We start from the raw sequence: 22,379 nt of genomic DNA, 5'->3' as shown, positions 1-22,379 counted from the left end.
CGTAGTCTGTCTACTCAGCTGTTTCTTTTGTTTTTGTTATTCTCTTTTTGTTCTTCAGCTTCATTCTTCTTCTGTAGTTCTTTTTGGGAAGTGTTCGCTTTATTTCTCTTTGAGAAAAGAATTTTATATATTGCGCAACCTCATTAGCTTGGGAGAAGAACATAGACAGGTCCAAACCGCTGCAAAAAAATGGTAAGTTGATTCCAAAATCCAGTCCATAAAACACATTAACTTTAAAATATACTCAACAATAACATCCCCAAGATATGGATGAAGAGAAAGAAAAAGCAAGTGTTAAAAAAAACTAACTGAAGGAATCAGATCTTAATGCAATTTAAATTTATTGTGGAACTATTCTATGTTTTGCAGGTAATTCAACGTATAATTTATGCATTCGGTCATCGTACGATGCCTTTGTTGAGTTGCAATCCCCATACAACTCAAGCAATACGCAGTATGTCGAGCGAAGTTTTAGCCACAGAATCTTCAGATAAAGGTAGGTTTTTGCATATTTTAAACGCCCCCCTACCTCGTCGTCTCCACCATTATGTTGATGTTTGCTATGCATGCTTATGATTAGAATAATAAAATAATTTGCATTCTTTGCAGGTATGATAATTTTAAATAGGCCAAAGGCTTTAAATGCCATTAACTTGGAAATGGTACGCAAAATATACAAACATTTGAAGAAATGTGAAAAAACAAAGTCACTGATGATCATTAAGGGAACTGGAGAAAAGAGTTTCTGTGCTGGCGGTGATGTTCGCGCCGTAGTAGAGGCAGGTCCTACTGAAGAATCGAAAAGTTTCTTCCGTGATGAATATACAACAAATGCTTTAATCGGCAACTACAAGATTCCCTATATTGCCCTTATTGATGGTATTACCATGGGAGGTGGTGTGGGTTTATCCGTGCATGGTAAATATCGTGTGGCTACAGAACGTACCCTCTTTGCCATGCCGGAGACAGCAATTGGTCTGTTCCCTGATGTTGGCGGCTCGTATTTCCTACCCCGTTTGGAGGGTAAAATCGGCCTTTATCTTGGCCTTACCGGTTTTCGCCTAAAGGGTGAAGATGTCCTTAAAGCCGGCATTGCAACACATTTCTGTGAAAGTTCTAAATTAAGTGATTTAGAATCGGCCCTACTCAATTGTCCCGATGCTGATGAGGTTCCAGAAATACTATCCAAATTCAATACACCCTCCAACAAACCCTTTGTCTTGACTCCACAAATGGAACAAATTAACAAATGCTTTTCAGCTGAAAGTGTAGAAGAAATTGTAGAGAATCTCAAAAAGGACGGCAGTGAATGGGCAACAAAAACTATACAGGTAAGTGTTGCAGTATAAATGAATGAATGTGAACTTTGAAGCCTACATTTAATTACAATTGTTTGTGGGGGGTCTACGTGCTCTTGAGTAGTTGAAGTATGTTTTCTTCTTAAATGCCACCTTATCTTTTGCCGGTTGAATTTATCAGCTAGAATACATATTTGGTTTATTTTTCCCCTTTTTGCCAATCTCTCACTCTCGCTAATCAGTGTTTCTTATCATTTTTTGCAATGAAATTGTTGCCACTAAAAAAATAAAATCAAGGTTTACTTAATTATGCCACTTTTTGTTAGTGGTAATATGATGTGGTGATTTGTTTTTCATTTAAATTTGAGAATAGTTGTTAATGTAAACAAACAGTCTCAGTATCTATTTAGTAATAAACATAGCCAGTGTGAGTGCATTACAACAGTTTTTTGTAGTGCGGGTTTATGCTAATGGCAAATACAAATATGCGGGAAAAAGAACAATAACCTGCATTGGCAAGTTTGTGTTAATTACAATATTTTGAAATAGTTGTTTACCCGTAATATTTAAATGTAACTAGCTGGTTGCAATTGTCATTATAATATTAAAGTTTAAATGATAATTTATTATTCAGCAACAATTTTGCCATATTATTTTTTTCTTTACTTTTATAATTTTTATTCTTTATTTTTATTATTTAAAAAAATTATGAAAAAAGGCGAGGAATTTATGATGATTCCAGAAGATTCTTAAATTGTTAATGATGTTTAAAGATAACTTTACAATGTCATCGCAACTTCTTTCCTTTATTTCAATGAATATTTATAATATTTATGCTTTCCATGGTTATTTGCTTAAACTTATCACCATTCTTCATTATCTCGGTTGCTGTCTACTGTATTTTATCTTTATGTGATGGCATTAAACACATGTTTGGGTTGCTTTCATGGCACAATTACCCAGGTAGTGGCATCGTAAAATTTTGAATATGTTATGTCAAAACTTTCTTTATGTTGTTGGGGAAATTACAACAAAAATATTTTTTTATAAAGGGATTTGACTTTTCATATTCGATCAGCTGGTGTGATACCACTACCTGGTAGTTCTGCCATGGTTGCTTTCAATTGTACAATAAGGCACTTGGCATGTGTTGCCGAAAACATTAGGCCTAGAATATTCAACCGTCAATCAAATTTGAATAACGGCACTGAAAAAAGTAATGCGCGAACATATCAATTATAATTGGGGACACTAACGATGTAAGACCAAAACTTAAAACTCGACGCCTGACGTGTGCGTACAAAAATACAAAAACAAAATACATGTATTTGTTTTTGTTTTCAATTTGAAATACATGTATTTTGTTTTTGTATTTTTGTACGCACACGTCAGGCGTCGAGTTTTAAGTTTTGGTCTAAAGAAGTAATCACAATTGGTTAGGGAAAAATATTTTTTTATTTTTTCTTTAATTGTACCCTCAGAATTTATGCTAACGAGGGTATATACAGGCTTATTTTCGAAATCAGTTGCTTTGTTGCCATGAAACAAATCTGATGAAATTAGGCGTTCTTAGATCGAGTTCCATAGTGGAGTAATTTTATGAGATTGCAGTAGTGGGGAACTCGATCTAAGAATGCCTAATTTCATGACATTTGTTTCATGGCAACAAAGCAAGTGACGTTTCGGAAGTCAGCCACACATTCATACGGGCAACATGTGACTTACCAAAATATTGTTTTAGACCCCAAGTTTGTTTGGATGAAACCCGTTTCAGACCATTGCACAGTGGTCCCACTTGTATGGAAAAGAGTGCCAAAAATAGTTCTGATCGAGCTACCGCCTCCAAATTTTAAACGTAGGTTTATAACAAGCCAAAAAGATAGAAACCCATTTTTAGTAGGTCCATATTTGGGTATAGCTCCCATAGAAAGGTACCGCCCGATTTCTGGTATTTTGGCGATTTTGGCCAAATTAACCAACCGATTTAGATGTTATTTTGCATTTTTAATTCTGAGCGAATAAACTACCTCCTTGCAAAAAATATTCAATATAGGTCCACGTTTAGGTATAGCCGCCATATAAATGTACCCTCAGATTTTCGGTATTTTGACAATTTTAGCGAAATTTTCCAACAGATTTGGCTGTAATTTGGCATTTTGAGTTCTGAGTGAACCAAATACCTCCATGCAAAAAATGGTCAATATCAGTCTACGTTTAGGTTAAGGCCCCACATAAACGTACCTCCCGACTTTCGGAATTTTGACGATTTTACGGGCGTGGTATAAGAGGAATAACTTAGCGGGTGGCAGATGGGGGCAGCTGGACTTTTTTTAATTGTAAACCAGAGACTTTCCCCTGCATTATAAAAAAAATTTCGAGACTCACAAATGCTCACAACATTAGTAAAACTCAACATAAATTAAAAGTAATTATATTAATTAAAAAAAATAGCAGAAAAGTCATTTATTAAGAATTTATTTTTAATGAAGTTCGAAAACGAATTATGAATTTGTTTTTTCGTAAAAAAAAGGCTGTGGGCCTTCTGAAGAGCGAACCCGCTTCACAGATTTCAGCTGTGAAGACTTGTTCGTCTTCTCTGAAGTCGATGGTGTCCCAGGCGATCCTCCCGTCGTGACTCCCGAACAGCCTGTGAGGGTCTCCCAGACCTTTTGTTCTTCCACTTTACTTTCATCAGTCGGGGTAGAATCCGGGTTTGGGACAGTCACCTTCACCAGTTGACTACCCTTACGGGAGTCTTTTGGTGTCGAATTATGCCCTTTAGCCTTTTCAGTCCTTTCTGATTCGGCTTCGGAACAGCTTTAGGTTCCACCGTACTGCCAGATGCAGTAGGCTTCACCTTCACTTTCTTGCTTCTCATCGCAGTCTCTTGCTGAATCAACGACAGGGTCTGGGAGGAATTAAAATTTTTTCAATATTTTTAACCTTAAATGCCTCGGAACACAGAATCAAGTCTTTTCGTAATATAACTTTTATATTGACACAAACAAATTGTAGTCATTCCATAATTTAACGTTGTGAAATTAACTCGTGTGTATTTGCACACAAAACATTACTACAATACTCACCTCGAAGATCCTTTGAATGTCCACGATTGCACACAAAGATGTTCCCAATATTTGCTATCGATCCTGTCTGGTTCCCATGTATGAAAGATGGAGCCGATGTTCTTATTCCGATATATACAGTGACTGTCACTAAAAATGTTGAATGGTCACATAAAAAAGGAACACCCAAATAACTTTTTAACCAATTGAGATATCTCGAAAATTCCAGAATTTTTTTAGTTCGACATGTTACACGGTGCTCTTGAGCTAAATTTAATGGAAGGTGCTTACACCTGGGAAGTTTTTGCGGATTCTGAAACTACAATGTTCATAGATGATAAAAATCAAAAAACAAAAAAAAATCGCCGGAGCGCTTTTTAGGGGTTGTTTAGGTTTTTGCGATTTTGCTTCGAAACCGCAAGTCCTATCAAAATGGAATAAAGAAAATGTTGTAGCTATCAAAATTCTCTACAAGATTGAACTTAATGATATTTTCGTAGGTTTTACAACTTTTGAGATATAAAAGTTGAAATTGGGACAATTCAAATTCAATTCTGTATCGTCTCCTTATAGAACAATGTCATGTCTGCAATTTCCCAACTTAAACTTATATATCTAAAAACATGGCACAACCTAGGAAAAATTGCATATGCCAGTCTTGTAGAGAATTTTCACAGCTATAAGATTTTCTCAGGTCACATGCCGATAAGACTTGCCGTATTCAAGCAAAATCGCGAAACCCTAACAAAAAACCTAAAAATGTAAACTGAGCTTCTTTATCTCAAAAATGGTACAGCCCGAGATCAAACCATAAACGTCAATCCTGTCGAGAATTTTCACAGCTACAACATTTCTTTAGCTCCATTTCGATTGGACTTGCGGTTTCCAAGCAAAATCGTGAAAACCTAAAAAACACCTAAAAATGTGAGTTTTGACCGCGATTTTTTTAAAAATCCCTACAGCGATTTTTTCTTGTTTTTGGATTTTTATCATCTATGAACATTGCTGTTTCAGAATTCACAAAAACTTCCCCTGTATAAGCGGTTTTCAATAAAAGTTAGTTAAGGCGCACCCTTTATGACATTGTTTTATAAGGGGGCGATACAGTCAGTGCATTGTCCCAATTTGAACTTGAATATCTCAAAACTGGTAAAACCTACGAAAATACCGTAAAGGTCAATCTTGTAGAGAATTTTCATAGCTACAACATTTTTTCAGTTTCATTTTGATAGGACTTGCGGGAATCGCGATTTATTTAAAAAGCGCTCCGGCGATTTTTTCTTGTTTTTTTATTTTTCTCACATATGAACATTGTAGTTTCAGAATCCGCAAAAACTTTCCAGGTGTAAGCACCTTCCATTTTAATTTGATTCAAGAGCACCGTGGTTAGCTTTAAAAGTGACGTGCATATTTATTACATTACAAGTACAGTTGCTTAGAAGAATAATAAAACACAAAAATACTCCATTTTTAAGATGAGCATACAAAATTATGCAGCGTAATGAAATGCGTAAAAAGGGATATAATGAATTTTTTAGTAACATTTTAGTATTTCGTATGGTAACCACCTTGGTTTATAACGTTTCTCAATCGTTTTGGCACTGATTCAACCAATTTTAGCGTTATTTCCGGGGTTATTTTACTCCACTCTATTATTAACGCGTTTTTAGGTCCTCTTTGCTGGAAATGTTGTGCTTTCTTTTGTTTTATATTTTTCAAGTAATGTCCACAAATTTTCAATGACGGTCAGATCTGGTGACTGTGTCGGCGAATTCATTATATGGGGACAGTTCCAAATGAGCCAGGTTTACACACGCCGTACACCCAAGTATTCTGCAGTTTGTAGTAGGTTTTGTTTTAGTAAATTCAAGTACATTGTTTTGTCTATGTTTCCTTCTATAAAAACTAAATTTCCAACCTCGGATGCTGCCATACAGCCCCAAACCATGACACTTCTTCCGCCATGTTTTACAGTTGCGTTCAAATTTTTTATTTGGAGCAGCGTATTGGGCTTCCGCCATACAAATGACCGTCTATATACGACCCTATTGAGCCCTAAACACACAATTCCAACCATAAAGCAGAGGAGACTCTGTTATGGTATGGGGTTGTATGAGTGCTTCCGTTGTAGGAAATCTTGTTTTTATCGAAGGAAATAAGGATAAGATATATTATTTAAATATTCTGAAGGACAATTTGAAATGTAGCGTTGAAAAAAATGGAATTTGGGACAACATTCCAATTTTATCAAGATATGACACCAAGCACAATTCACACATTTTTCGAGAATTGATGCCATATAACTGTCCAAAAGTGATTCAAACACCTCCCCGATCCACAGATTTGAATCCTATGTAGTATTTTGGAGACAAATATAAGAAGTCATAATATCTAAAGTATAGGACCGAAAATTTAGTTAAATCTTTGCCAAAATGGCTAAAAGCTATAAAGGATAACAAAGGATGTCATACCAAGTGCTAAAACCCTACGAAATCCTTTTTGTTTCATAAAATTTTTAGAGAGGATACTTTTCACTGTGAGGTAGAAATCGATGTTGTTTAACAATTTTTTCGGGTAATTTTAGATAACCCGAATTTCGTCAATTTTATTTTATTATATTTAAGTTAAGACCCTAATGTAAAAATATAAAAAAGAATGAAATCGATATCATTAATTAACTCTTAGAGGTAGTTTACACTATCTATCAATGACTATGACACGAAATAAAAACATTCCATATTTACCCACGGAGGCAATGTGGAGACGTAGTTTTTTTACATTTTTGCTGGTGTGGACGAACAGAGTAAATGGCGTGAGGAAAATCTCCAATATTACACATATTAGCGAATATATATATAACGATGGAAAATTTCATATCATATGACATTTACATATAGTGTAAACTACCCTTAGCAATCGCAGTTTTAATGAAAGAAATTGAAGTGGATACTTTTAACTGTGATTCACTGCATATAGCGGAGTTGCATGACTTATGATATTAGGGTGTGTTCTGAGACACACTTCACCTCTCACTTCATGCATCAACAATTTTGTTCACCATATTTACTCATATTTTTTGCGAATTTCTTAGTGCTAAGATTCAGTAGGTTACACTGTGCAACATTTTTAAGGTGATCTTGTGCAAACAATTCGAACTGAAGATTTTTTGAAAGTACAGACCCAAACGCCAAGAAACCCTAGTTGGGTTTTGTTGTGTCAGATCCAGCTCGGATTTTATGGCCCCATCTAAACATGGTTAAATATTGAGTTTTTAAAGAAATTCGGGGCTATATCTCTGAAACCAATGCGAATCTTCTTCTGACCTCTGAAGCAAATTTGTAGATAAGGACAAGAAAACAATATTTGGAGAAATAATGAACTCGGAAAACTACATTTATTGCCTCAAATTTCAAAATATATGCAAAAATACCACAATTTTTATACATTTCGCACCGTATCTCCAAAAGGTTAATTTGTTCTGAATGTTTTCTTTTGGAAAAATATTCCCTGGAATGTAATACACAACTCTTCAGAACATGACGATTTAATAAAAATGTCAATAATGTAGTGAAATCCGAAATGCGAGAATAAACTGTTGGTGTGAACTGTGTTTAAAATACTTGTTGTAAAAGATATGATGCAAAATACCGCTGAAACAACATGAAGCAAGCATTTTAGAGTTTCAGAATGTTCTAAATAATTGTTGACAACTTTATTTGGACGATTTTTGCAAAAGGTTACTTGGTTCAACTCCCAATAGTTTACTGACCAGAATTTCAGCAATTATGTAAAATTTTCTATATTTTATAGATTTTGATGCCCTAGATGGAGTTTTTCTTATGTGGTTTCTTCAAAAGATAAGTTCTACTAGTTTATGGCTACAATATTGCTAAAGACAGCAAGTCCAAATTCCTATTCGTTTCTGAGATAAAGGCCTGATAAATGCAAAAAAGTGTAGATTTAGCCCGGTTTAGATGAGGCCATAAAATCCGAACTGGATCTGACAGGACAAAACCCAACTAGGGTTTCTGTACTCTAAATATGTACTTTCAAAAAATTAATACTAGAAGTTGTTTGCATTTTCAGTGTTGCATAGTGTTATTTAGAAAGAAGAGTACAACCTAGTTCGTTCATAGAATACTCCAAAAATACGCGTAAATGGGGTGATCGAAATTCTTGAGGCGTGAAGTGATAGGTGAAGCGTGTCTCAGAACATACCCGATTGTTTTAAATTAACATAAGATTAACCAAGTAAAAAAGTATCAGTCCGCTTTGCCGACAGAGATATACCCTCAGCCTGTGTATATTGAAACAATTTTTTCCAAAAACGTATGTATTTAGGGGGTTTAAAATTTTTGGATGTATGTATGAACCGACAAAAATGTTCATTAAGATTAAAGATCAAAAGTTTTGCGGAGAAGATACTTAAAGGAATGGATCGACATTGACCATTTTGGAAGTGGATCTCCAGCATTACATATGTTGCCATAGGGGGTTTTTGCACCATTCGGGCTGTTTGCTCAAGAAGTATGGACTTGTCCCTAAAAAAATTTTACCATCGTAATTGAGGCAGCGAATGCAAGTTGCTTCAACAAAAATCAAAGTGATTCGATTGCAGGTCTTAAACTGAACTTATCCGAAATTTTGTGTGGGAGGTACCGGATGGAGTGGACAAATATAGTCCATATTTAAACCTGATCTATGTCTGGTAGATATATTAGGATGTGTAAAGTATGGACCAATTCGGCCACTCACTTCAAGATTTACGGTACGAACAATTTTTCCGAACATTTTTGAACTTTTGTGGGGGAGGTACCTGAAGGAGTGAACCGATATGGCTCATCTTCGAACTTAAACTATGCTTAGACAAAATATTACTAAGGCCAAATTTTGGACCGAATAGGTAGAACCGTTCGAGAGTTATCTTGCGCTCCAACCACCTCACACGGTGTCTTACGGGTTTTTTGCAACGTTCAGGCTATTTTCTCAGGAAGTGTGGACTTGGACTTGAAATCAAAGCGATTGGAGAGCAGGTCCTAAACTGAACTTATCCCAAATTTTGTGTGGGAGGTACCCGAAGGAGTGGACCGACCGATTGAGTCCATATTGGAACCTCATCTAAGTCTGGTAGACATTTCACGATGTGCAAAGTATGGACCAAATCGGTTACTCCCTTCAAGAGTTATCGTACGCACAAAATTTACGAACATTTTCGAACTTTTGTGGGGGAGGTACCGGAAGGAGTGGACCGATCATCATCATCATCGAACTTAAACTAAGTTTGAACAAAATATTACGAAAGCCACATTTTGGATCGAATCGCTTGATCCGTTCGAGAGTTATCGTGCGCTCCAGCCAGCCAGACAGATGGACGGACATTGCTCAATCGACTCCAAATTGTCAAACACATTTCGTCCAAACATACTTGGGGTCTAAAACCATTATTTCGATGAGGCACATTTTGCCCGTATGAAAGTGTATATACCCTCGTTTGCATAAATGCTGAGGGTATTAAAAATTTTTCAATAGTATTATAGATATACACTTCATTTATTTTATACTTGCTTTTTGTCGATTAAAATAATATTCAATTTTACAATTAAACTTTACAAACAAAACATTATTGAAACGTTATTATACTTATTTTTCCAGACAATGTCCAAAATGTCGCCAACATCCTTGAAGGTTACATTCCGTCAATTGGAATTGGGCTCAAAGTTGTCTCTGCCTCAGTGCTTGAACATGGAATACCGCATGGTGGTACGTCATTTGGAAAATAGCGATTTCAAAGAAGGTGTACGTGCCTTACTCATTGACAAGGATCAAAAACCCAAATGGAATCCCACAACATTGGAAGCCGTTACCGAGGAGCGTGTTCAGTCATTCTTTGACAAGTTACCCGATACCGAAGAACTTAAATTGTAAATTTCCCAAGAAAACGAAAAAAAAGATGAACGGTTTGCTGCTTGTCTGCAACTTTTTTATTTGTTCAGCTTTGTAGATTGAATGTGTGTAGCTGCTTTTATGTCATGCAGTCGTCCATTTTTTTAATTTAAAAGTTTTATTTTTCATACAAAACAGAACATTCCGCGCATACGTTATCTCTTACCGATTAAATGTATGAAAGATAACGCATGGCCGAGTCCTTAAAGTGTTTGTTTTGTTTACTTATTTTATTGAAATGCCGTTTTTTTCAAACTGTAGTTGTAGTATGTGTGCTCGTATGTTGTAAGTGCCTTAATTCAAGTAACGAAACATTTCTTTATTAGATATTTTTTGATATTTCTTATATTTTACTAATATGTATATTTTATTATACTAAGATGCAATTGCTTTGTTTCTTTTTTTTACTCATAAAAACAACAATTGACCATCATGATGATATTATTGAAAAACCACTAATAGTTGTGTATAATTTATTCTTTTTTCCCCCACAGAGGAGCCTAAACTAGGCAGCCCAACAAAAAAGTTGCAATTATTACAAAGTGCCAGGATATTAAATGCATTTATTTTCCCACCAAGATATTTTTCGGAAATCTGCCTTCAAAATTTTTATCACACCAGTGCCAATTCTAAAACAACAATTGTTAAAGAAAAACCGATAACGTTTCTTTCCTAAATATACAATAATACATTTAAGAGTAATTGTACAATAAGGAAAAATTAAATCCATACATTCTTTGCTTTTTACAAATGGAATTAAAAAAAAAACACTTCTTTAAATTTATATTTCGTGTTAAAAAATGTTCTTTATTTTTTTATATACGTATTTGTATATGTGTGTGTTTCTATATGAATAAATATTGCATCTATTAATTAAATATTTAGCGTATAATTGTGTGTTTCATTCTCTATTTTCCTTTTACACTTTCTTCCACAATGTTATTCAACTCCATTAATTGGGCAACATCGCTGGGCATAAATCCAAGTTTTGATAATTCATTGGTCCACGTTGAGACATCAACACGTAACTGCAAACGTATTTTATCATCATCGGACATTGCACCACCACTAGCTGGTACTGATTGTTGACCATTCCCTTTGAGACTTCTTAATCGTCGTAAAGATTCTTCGGTTTTTTGTACAGATGTTAGAACTTCTTTGACAGCTTCAAGATAACTATAATTTAAAGAGAAAATTTTGCGATATTTTGAGTTTAGTGGGTAAAAAAGTTGGAAAAGAAAGGATTCTACTATTTTCAAATAGACCCTTTCCAGAAGAAAGGTTGATTTATAGACCCTTTCTAAAGACCCTTTCCTCTGGAAAGGGTGCTTCGATGGACCCTTTCCAGAGTAAAGGGTCCTTCTATGAACCCGTTCTTCTATGGACCCTTTCCGGAGAAAGGGGTGCTTCTATAGACCCTTTCCAGGGAAAGGGGTGCTTCTATAGACCCTTTCCAGAGGAAAGGGTGCTTCTATAGATCCTTTCCAGAGGAAAGGGTGCTTCTATGGACACTTTCTATAGGAAAGGGTGCTTTATAGACACTTTCCCGAGGAATGAGTGCTTCTTTCGAGAGGAGAGAGTGCTTCTATGGACCATTTCCAGAGAAAAGGGTGCTTTACAGACCCTTTCCCGAGGAATGAGTGCTTCTATAGACCCTTTCTAGAGGAAGCGGTGATTGTATGGACCCTTTCCAGAGGAAAGGGTGCTTCTATAGACTCTTTTCAAGGGAAAGGGTGCTTCCATGGACCCTTTCCAGAGGAAAGGGTGCTTCCATGGACCCTTTCCAGAAGAAAGGGTGCTTCCATGGACCCTTTCCAGAGGAAAGTGTGCTTCTATAGACCCTTTCCAGAGATAGGGTGCTTCTATAGACCCTTTCCAGAGGAAAATGTGCTTCTATAGACCCTTTCCAGAGGAAGTGGTGCTTGTATGGACCGTTTCCAGAGAAAAGTGTGATTTTATAGACCCTTTCCAGAGGAAAGGGTGGTTCTATAGACCCTTTCCAGAGGAAAGGGTGCTTTATAGACCCCTTTCAGAGGAAAGGGTGCTTTATAGACCCTTTCCAGAGGAAAGGGTGCTTTATAGACCCTTTCCAGAGGAAAGGGTGCTTTATAGACCCCTTCCAGAGGAAAGGGTGCTTTATAGACCCCTTCCAGAGGAAAGGGTGCTTTATAGACCCCTTCCAGAGGAAAGGGTGCTTTATAGACCCCTTCCAGAGGAAAGGGTGCTACTATAGGCCCTTTCCAGAGATAGGGTGCTTCCACAGACCCTTTCCAGAAGAAAATGTGCTTCTATAGACCCTTTCCAGAGAAAGTGGTGCTTGTATGGACCGTTTCCAGAGAAAAGTGTGCTTTTATAGACCCTTTCCAGAGAAAGTGGTGCTTGTATGGACCGTTTCCAGAGGAAAGGGTGCTTCTATAGACCCTTTCCAGAGGAAATGGTGCTTCTATAGACCCTTTCCAGAGGAAAGGGTGCTTCTATGGACCCTTTCCAGAGGAAAGGGTGCTTCTATAGACCCTTTCCAGAGGAAATGGTGCTTCTATAGACCCTTTCCAGAGGAAAGGGTGCTTCTATGGACCCTTTCCAGAGGAAAGGGTGCTTCTATAGACCCCTTCCAGACGAAAACCGTTTCCAGAGGCAAGGGTGCTTCTATAGACCCTTTCCAGAGGAAAGGGTGCTTCTATAGACCCCTTCCAGACGAAAACCGTTTCCAGAGGAAAGGGTGCTTCTATAGACCCTTTCCAGAGGAAATGGTGCTTCTATAGACCCTTTCCAGAGGAAAGGGTGCTTCTATGGACCCTTTCCAGAGGAAAGGGTGCTTCTATAGACCCTTTCCAGAGGAAATGGTGCTTCTATAGACCCTTTCCAGAGGAAAGGGTGCTTCTATGGACCCTTTCCAGAGGAAAGGGTGCTTCTATAGACCCCTTCCAGACGAAAACCGTTTCCAGAGGCAAGGGTGCTTCTATAGACCCTTTCCAGAGGAAAGGGTGCTTCTATAGACCCCTTCCAGACGAAAACCGTTTCCAGAGGAAAGGGTGCTTCTATAGACCCTCTCCAGAGGAAAGGGTGCTTCTATAGACCCCTTCCAGACGAAAACCGTTTCCAGAGGAAAGGGTGCTTCTATAGACCCTTTCCAGAGGAAAGGGTGCTTCTATGGACCCTTCCCAGAGGAAAGGTGCTTCTATAGACCCTCTCCAGAGGAAAGGGTGCTTATATAGACCCTCTCCAGAGGAAAGGCTGCTTCTATAGACCCTTTCCAGAGGAAAGGGTGCTTCTATAGACCCTTTCCAGAGGAAACGGTGCTTGTATGGACCCTTTCCAGAGGAAAGGGTGCTTCTATAGACCCTTTCCCTTGAAAAGGGTGCTTCTATAGACCCTTTTTCCTGAAAAGGGTGCTTCTATAGACCCTTTCCCGTGAAAAGGGTGCTTCTATAGACCCTTTCCCGTGAAAAGGGTGCTTCTATAGACCCTTTCCCGTGAAAAGGGTGCTTCTATAGACCCTTTCCCGTGAAAAGGGTGCTTCTATAGACCCTTTCCAGAGGAAGCGATGCTTATATGGACACTTTCCAGAGGAAAGGGTGCTTCTATAGACCCTTTCCAGAGGAAAGGGTGCTTCTATAGACCCCTTCCAGACGAAAACCGTTTCCAGAGGCAAGGGTGCTTTATAGACCCCTTCCAGAGGAAAGGGTGCTTTATGGACCCCTTCCAGAGGAAAGGGTGCTTTATAGACCCCTTCCAGAGGAAAGGGTGCTTTATAGACCCCTTCCAGAGGAAAGGGTGCTACTATAGGCCCTTTCCAGAGATAGGGTGCTTCCACAGACCCTTTCCAGAAGAAAATGTGCTTCTATAAACCCTTTCCAGAGAAAGTGGTGCTTGTATGGACCGTTTCCAGAGAAAAGTGTGCTTTTATAGACCCTTTCCAGAGAAAGTGGTGCTTGTATGGACCGTTTCCAGAGGCAAGGGTGCTTCTATAGACCCTTTCCAGAGGAAAGGGTGCTTCTATAGACCCTTTCCAGAGGAAATGGTGCTTCTATAGACCCTTTCCAGAGGAAATGGTGCTTCTATAGACCCTTTCCAGAGGAAAGGGTGCTTCTATAGACCCCTTCCAGACGAAAACCGTTTCCAGAGGCAAGGGTGCTTCTATAGACCCTTTCCAGAGGAAAGGGTGCTTCTATAGACCCCTTCCAGACGAAAACCGTTTCCAGAGGAAAGGGTGCTTCTATAGACCCTTTCCAGAGGAAAGGGTGCTTCTATGGACCCTTTCCAGAGGAAAGGGTGCTTCTATAGACCCTCTCCAGAGGAAAGGGTGCTTATATAGACCCTCTCCAGAGGAAAGGGTGCTTATATAGACCCTCTCCAGAGGAAAGGGTGCTTCTATAGACCCTCTCCAGAGGACAGGGTGCTTCTATAGACCATTTCCAGAGGAAATGGTGCTTCTTAGACCCTCTCCAGAGGAAAGGGTGCTTATATAGACCCTCTCCAGAGGAAAGGGTGCTTCTATAGACCCTTTCCAGAGGAAAGGGTGCTTCTATAGACCCTTTCCAGAGGAAACGGTGCTTGTATGGACCCTTTCCAGAGGAAAGGGTGCTTCTATAGACCCTTTCCGTGAAAAGGGTGCTTCTATAGACCCTTTTTCCTGAAAAGGGTGCTTCTATAGACCCTTTCCCGTGAAAAGGGTGCTTCTATAGACCCTTTCCCGTGAAAAGGGTGCTTCTATAGACCCTTTCCAGAGGAAGCGATGCTTATATGGACACTTTCCAGAGGAAAGGGTGCTTCTATAGACCCTTTCCAGAGGAAAGGGTGCTTCTATAGACCCTTTCCAGAGGAAAGGGTGCTTCTATAGACCCCTTCCAGACGAAAACCGTTTCCAGAGGCAAGGGTGCTTCTATAGACCCTTTCCCGTGAAAAGGGTGCTTCTTTAGACCCTTTCCAGAGGAAGCGATGCTTATATGGACACTTTCCAGAGGAAAGGGTGCTTCTATAGACCCTTTCCAGAGGAAAGGGTGCTTCTATAGAGCCCTTCCAGACGAAAACCGTTTCCAGAGGAAAGGGTGCTTCTATAGACCATTTCCAGAGGAAAGGGTGCTTCTATAGACCCCTTCCAGACGAAAACCGTTTCCAGAGGAAAGGGTGCTTCTATAGACCCTTTCCAGAGGAAAGGGTGCTTCCATGGACCCTTTCCAGAGGAAAGGGTGCTTCTATAGACCATTTCCAGAGGAAATGGTGCTTCTATAGACCCTTTCCAGAGGAAAGGGTGCTTCTATAGACCCTTTCCAGAGGAAAGGGTGCTTCTATAGACCCTCTCCAGAGGAAAGGGTGCTTATATAGACCCTCTCCAGAGGAAAGGGTGCTTCTATAGACCATTTCCAGAGGAAATGGTGCTTCTATAGACCCTTTCCAGAGGAAAGGGTGCTTCTATAGACCCTCTCCAGAGGAAAGGGTGCTTATATAGACCCTCTCCAGAGGAAAGGGTGCTTCTATAGACCCTTTCCAGAGGAAAGGGTGCTTCTATAGACCCTTTCCAGAGGAAAGGGTGCTTCTATAGACCCTTTCCAGAGGAAACGGTGCTTGTATGGACCCTTTCCAGAGGAAAGGGTGCTTCTATAGACCCTTTCCCGTGAAAAGGGTGCTTCTATAGACCCTTTCCCGTGAAAAGGGTGCTTCTATAGACCCTTTCCCGTGAAAAGGGTGCTTCTATAGACCCTTTCCCGTGAAAAGGGTGCTTCTATAGACCCTTTCCAGAGGAAAGGGTGCTTCTATAGACCCTTTCCCCGTGAAAAGGGTGCTTCTATAGACCCTTTCCCGTGAAAAGGGTGCTTCTATAGACCCTTTCCCGTGAAAAGGGTGCTTCTATAGACCCTTTCCCGTGAAAAGGGTGCTTCTATAGACCCTTTCCCGTGAAAAGGGTGCTTCTATAGACCCTTTCCCGTGAAAAGGGTGCTTCTATAGACCCTTTCCCGTGAAAAGGGTGCTTCTATAGACCCTTTCCCGTGAAAAGGGTGCTTCTATAGACCCAGAGGAAAGGGTGCTTCTATAGACCCTTTCCAGAGGAAAGGGTGCTTCTATAGACCCTTTCCAGAGGAAAGGGTGCTTCTATAGACCCTTTCCAGAGGAAAGGGTGGTTCTATAGACCCTTTCCAGAGGAAAGGGTGCTTCTATAGACCCTTTCCAGAGGAAAGGGTGCTTCTATAGACCCTTTCCAGAGGAAAGGGTGCTTCTATAGACCCTTTCCAGAGGAAAGGGTGCTTCTATAGACCCTTTCCAGAGGAAAGGGTGCTTCTATAGACCCTTTCCAGAGGAAAGGGTGCTTCTATAGACCCTTTCCAGAGGAAAGGGTGCTTCTATAGACCCTTTCCAGAGGAAAGGGTGCTTCTATAGACCCTTTCCAGAGGAAAGGGTGCTTCTATAGACCCTTTCCAGAGGAAAGGGTGCTTCTATAGACCCTTTCCAGAGGAAAGGGTGCTTTATAGACCCATTCCAGAGGAAAGGGTGCTGTATATGCCCTTTCCAGAGGAAAGCGTGCTTTATAGACCCTTTCCAGAGGAAAGGGTGCTTTATAGACCCATTCCAGAGGAAAGGGTGCTGTATATGCCCTTTCCAGAGGAAAGCGTGCTTTATAGACCCTTTCCAGAGGAAAGGGTGCTTTATAGACCCTTTCCAGAGGAAAGGGTGCTTTATAGACCCTTTCCAGAGGAAAGGGTGCTTTATAGACCTTTCCAGAGGAAAGGGTGCTTTATAGACCCTTTCCAGAGGAAAGGGTGCTTCTAAGGACCCTCTCCGGAGGAAAAGGTGTTTCTATGGACCATTTCCAGAGAAAAGGGTGCTTCTATATACCCTTTCCAGAGGAAAAGGTGCTTCTATGGACCATTTCCAGAGAAAAGGTTGCTTCTATATACCCTTTCCAGAGGAAAGGGTGCTTCTATGGGCGCTTTCCAGAAAAAAGGGTGCTTCTATATACCCTTTCCAGAGGAAAGGTTGCTTTTACAGACCCTTTCCAGAAAAAAGGGTGCTTCTATATACCCTTTCCAGAGGAAAGGTTGCTTTTACAGACCCTTTCCAGAGGAAAGGGTGCTTCTATAGACTCTTTTTAGAGGAAAGGGTGATTCTATAGTCCCTTTTCAGAGGAAAGGGTGATTCTATAGACCCTTTTCAGAGGAAAGGGTGATTCTATAGACCCTTTTCAGAGGAAAGGGTGATTCTATAGACCCTTTTCAGAGGTAACGTAATATTCGAGGACTCAACCAGAACAAGCAACGCGAGGAATATGCAAATATCCGCCGCTAAATCTACGCCCACTCTGTTCACACCCAATAGTATAGGGGTCACATTCGACAGCATGTTCACGTCGTCCGCGCATGCCACATCTATCTTCTCTAGCTGGCTGCACTCGGGGTAGAGACAAAGAAACCATGTTGACCACAAATAACGCGATAGGTCGGTCTGTGGTACGCTATGCGGTTCCAGTGTGGTCGGAGAACATAAATACAACGCGATGGAACAATCGGGTATGTTATGAGACACACTTCACATCTCACTTTTTGCGAATTTCTTGGGGATAAGATTCACTAGGGTATTTAAAAAGAAGAGTACACCATACTCCGTCCAAAAAATGCTCGAAAAATAAGCGCAAATGGGGGTAAACAAAATGCTTGAGGCGTGAAGTTAGAGGTGAAGTGTGTCCCAGAACATACCCGAATATTCAAACCTCTCAGAACGTCATAAGTGGACCATATGTATGAGGAGTCGAAGATTCTTCCAGTACAGCACGTAATGTACTTTTTGTACTTGCTTGGGTGTTACAGTGAGAGTCATCCTAACCACCTTATGTATGGTGAACAGTACTACCCCGCACATGCATGTCAGGAGGGATTTTCTTGATCTAGAAAGAGGCCTACCAATCAGGTTTGTATAGCATTCAGACAAATGCAGTTGCAGATGCCATAAACAACTATCGTGTGACAACAACTAGTTTTCACTCAACTACGACCTGGATGTTGGAGTTGTCTAAATTTCTATAGGGAAAGTATTGATGGCCCCGTGCATAACATCTGCCCAGAATGCGGTTCGGCAGACTACACCTTTTCAACTGCCCTGCCAAACCTACAAATTTAAAAATCAATCAAAAATATACTCACTCTGTTGTAATTTTATTGAGCACCAATTCCAATATACTGTGCACTGTTGCCTCGTCCAATTTATCATTATATTCCTCGGCAAATGCTTTCATAGGTTTTAACATTTGATCCACATAAGTTGAACAGCGTGTTGGTACTTCACGATTTGTTTTACGGTATAGACGTGGCAAGTCGTTAACTTGTTTCACATTTTCTGGACCACATTCAGTTATCAAACTATCCACAATGGCTTGACGAATACCCAAAAGATGTTCAGATAAATTATTCTTTAAATCATTAAATGATTTGGCAACAGCATCTTTGACCAGGTCCAATTGATTTGGGTGAATTTTCTGCATTGATGTTAGTTTCAAATTTGCCAATACCATGTCGGTTTCTTGTGTCGTTAACATTTTTAGCAATTTGTTAATATCGGAATGTAAAGCTGTCAGTAAAATAGTATTTTTCAATTTGAGGGAAGGTGTTGTTGAGCTGGTTTTTGTTGTAATGCTCTTCAGCACAACTTGAATCCAATGACACAAACGCAACAGTATCTGGACATGAAGTTTATAGAATTTTGGAAAAAGTTCTGGTAAAAATACTCCCTCAGCCCAACAAGATTTAATGGCAAGTATAGCTTTTGTAAAGGGTTTCAATTGAAAGTGTTCGGTGTTTGGATTCAGTACATCGTCTGGCAATGGGGGTTCCAAAATGGCTTCGAATTTGCCTGCAATTTCCTGTAATTATAGCGGAAAATTTAATTAATTAAGTGACTGTATAACAGTATCCCCTTCCTTTGGAAACTTACCTGAAAACATATTTGAAAGTACACCGGCAGATTCCAGCGTCCCTGAAAAGCCTTTGTCTGTTTGTGCTGGCGAAATACTTCAATAGACTCTTCGTTCGCCAGTAGTTCTTCAATTTTACTTAAGAAGTCTTGGGTACATTTATATTTAGCATAGAAAACCTCTGAGTTGCCAGGAGCAAATATTGATGACATGTGATTTTCCAAACGCATTTCAACATCCGACCAAAAACTATTGACCACAAAGTTAAAGCCCTTTAACTTATCCGTATATTGCGTGAGACGCAACAAATCGGTCATATACAATGATATGAAATTCAAAACTTTACTATAAATACCAGCTAGACCTTGTGGTGTTTGTTGTAGACTATGTTCAGATATAATTTCCGACATATATGGTCCCACAACATCCTCTTTAAAGGCCAATTCTGCATCAGAACATGCATCCAATGTTATATAGATTCTCAAACAACGTTCCAAAGATTCGGAACAGTTTGCATTCGATTTTTTTATCGCAGCTGTCAGTAATGCTCTTAGTTTTTTGTGTACCTCCAATTCCAAGTTTCTTATATCCGTTTGAACATCGGTGTTCAAATAATTGCTGCAAAACTTTTCATTAAACTTCAACTGCACCAAATCTAAGGCGGCCCTTTCCAAATCCACAATTTTTGTTTCATCTTTCAGCTGATTTGCCAACAAATCTTCAAGTTTGTGTGTTGTTTCATAAACCTTTTTTAGACTTTGTAAATTACGTCTGGCAATTCGTAGTTCACGTTTAGCATCAAGGTTTTGTCGAATTTCAGCTATATTTTCATCTATCATCGTTTTGATGCCCTGGATTTCTTCACGAAATTGTTCCAGTGGCTTTTCTATGGTATCAATCAATTGATCTAATCCAACCAGATTAGCCGATAGACTAACAAAGTCTTCATAATCCTCATTGATTAAATCGATCATAGATGCTCGCAGACTTTTCAAATAGAGACCCAAGTCATCACGCAACAACTCCAAGCTTGGAACATTGCGATTCTTGTGCAGGAATTCATCAACAGAGAAGTTTGTCTGAAAGTGGCAAGAAAAACATTGAATGGACCACGTCAAATTTTAGAAGATGACTTACCGACTTACCTTTAAAAACTCATTTTTATCAAAGCAAAGCTTTTCCCCAACATTGGATTCCCTCAGCGGATTCTTTGTGGACTCAATCATTTTTCTCTTGAATGCCAAATAGTCCTGAAAATTTATTTAAAACCCGAAAATAATTTTGCATCTGATTCCGACACGAAATCAGTGACGTTTTTTACGAAAAAAGAGGAGGAGGAAAGTGCTGATAAACATTGGGAGACAAAACAAAAATTGTAAAACAGCTGATTATACAACAGTCGACTCCGCACTATTCATGGTACAATTAGAAAGGTAGATGCCTCAGCCCAGCTGATCGAATCTAAAACGTCAAAAAACTATGAATTCGCCATGAAAAATCAAAACAAAAAACCATATGATTCGGTAAGTAAGAGATAGCATATCTACACTTTGTAGAACAAACACAAGCGATAAAAAGAGACAACAAGAGACCATTTGGCGAAAATTTTGACAGTTTACATTACAAAAACAGTTGCTTTGTTGTAGCAATTCGCCGATGCATCTACCTTTCCATGGCACAATTAGGAAGGTAGATGCATCAGCCCAGCTGATCGAATCTAAAACGTCGCCATGAAAAGTCAAAACAAATAACCATATGATTGGGTAAGTAAGAGATAGCATGTCATCACTTTAAAGACAAACACAAGCGATAAAAAGAGACAACAAGAGACCATTCGGCGAAAATTTTGACAGTTTACATTACAAAAAAAGTTGCTTTGTTGTAGCAATTCGCCGATGCATCTACCTTTCTTATTGTACCATGGCACTAGCTTTGTTCCAGTACTTTTTTAATAGTAAAATGTTCAAAAGAGAAAACTGTCAAAAATGAGTTCAACGCACACATTTGGTCTGTTCCTTTACTTCTGAAAATGGTAAAATCGGCAAAAGTAGTAAAAGTTGAAACCTGCTCCCGTATGAATTGTATTGTGTCAGAAGTAAAGGAACGCTTTTCGAGTAAAAAGTTGTAAAACTTGAAGATTCTTGAACGTAAAGGAACAGGGCTATTTTTCCAAAATGTACGGGAACGGAAAATGGCAGAAACGTCAAAAAATGCGGAAGCCGGCAAACATGTTGCACATTTTTGCTCGCTCAAATTTGTCGTGTAAAAAGTTTCTAAAGAGAAAGCCATTCAGCGCCATTTTTGTTCAAAGAGAATTGAACATTTTGCAACTTTTTTGGTGTACGGGAACGCATTTCGGGGAAAATTGTTCAAAATGTGTTAAATGTGTAAAAACTTTTTAGTTCTGGAACGAAGCTACTATTGTCATGTGTGGTCTGTTCCTTTACTTTTGCAAATGGTAAAACCAGCAAAGGTAGGAAAAGTTGTAAACTGCACCCATATGAATTGTATGGTCTCTGAAGTAAAGGAACGCTTTTCGAGTAAAAAGTGGTAAAACTTTAAAATTCTTGCACGTAAAGGAACAGAGCTGTGGTAAACATATAGGCCAGTACTTACTAGGCGTTTACATCATGGAATTATTACCAAGGTGGATGCATCAGGCAACAACTAAAACAAAAACTAGTTCAGTACTGTGAAATGTCAAAAATAATTTCCAAAAATGAAGCGATTCACATAATTTTTTCATCAAAATTTTATTAGGCAGATATTTATAAACGCATTATTACAGAAATCCATCAAAATTCACAATTTTCCATTTAAAGTTTTGTTTTTTTTTTATTTTATTTTTGTGTTTTCAACATGGGGCAAATGTTTTTTCTTCACAGGAAAAAATGTTTCGAGAAACATTTTTTACATTGGAATTTTTTTTCGATAGTAATGGTGTGGTGGTTTGTCTCCCAGCTGTCCATAATTTTTTCACAGACAGCGGGGTTAACAAATGTTTGACATCTTTGGTGAAAAGAAGTTTGTTGAAAACAGAAGATAAATATTTGAACCAAAAACAAAAATAAATCGATGATTTTCATTCATAATTTTACAACTGTTTTTGCAGTTGTCGAGACGCCTACGTCACACAGGCTGGGTTGGGTTTTTGACAATCAATAGGTGTGTTCG

At 38.9% G+C, this 22,379-nt stretch overlaps 2 protein-coding genes across 3 annotated transcripts; one reads left to right on the top strand and one right to left on the bottom strand.

Moving 5' to 3' along the window:
* Positions 1–49: 49 nt before the first annotated feature.
* Positions 50–11,195, top strand: Hibch (3-hydroxyisobutyryl-CoA hydrolase). Of its 2 annotated transcripts, XM_073961454.1 has the most exons (5): positions 50–192; positions 370–496; positions 610–1,331; positions 10,016–10,284; positions 10,801–11,195. In XM_073961454.1, exons 1-5 carry the CDS (start codon positions 190–192, stop codon positions 10,808–10,810), a joined length of 1,131 nt encoding a protein of 376 aa, XP_073817555.1. In that variant the 5' UTR covers positions 50–189; the 3' UTR covers positions 10,811–11,195. The 2 variants fall into 2 exon arrangements, with proteins under 2 accessions (XP_073817555.1, XP_073817556.1); XM_073961455.1 differs by lacking the exon at positions 10,801–11,195 and having other exon boundaries at positions 58–192; positions 10,016–10,427.
* On the bottom strand, positions 11,078–20,632 carry Cog2 (conserved oligomeric Golgi complex subunit 2). Its single transcript, XM_073961453.1, has 4 exons — positions 20,351–20,632; positions 19,226–20,284; positions 18,439–19,154; positions 11,078–11,482 (listed from the first exon to the last, which is right to left on the bottom strand). The coding sequence occupies exons 1-4, from the start codon at positions 20,429–20,431 to the stop codon at positions 11,215–11,217; spliced, it is 2,124 nt and encodes a 707-aa protein (XP_073817554.1). The 5' UTR covers positions 20,432–20,632; the 3' UTR covers positions 11,078–11,214.
* Between the last annotated feature and the right edge of the window lie 1,747 nt (positions 20,633–22,379).

This window comes from Musca autumnalis, unplaced genomic scaffold (assembly GCF_047663935.1).
Source record: "Musca autumnalis isolate F117 unplaced genomic scaffold, ASM4766393v1 scaffold_1, whole genome shotgun sequence".
NCBI classification, from domain to species: Eukaryota; Metazoa; Arthropoda; class Insecta; order Diptera; family Muscidae; genus Musca; species Musca autumnalis.
Note: the sequence above shows the minus strand (reverse complement) of the source record. Positions and strands in the feature narration are given on the sequence as shown.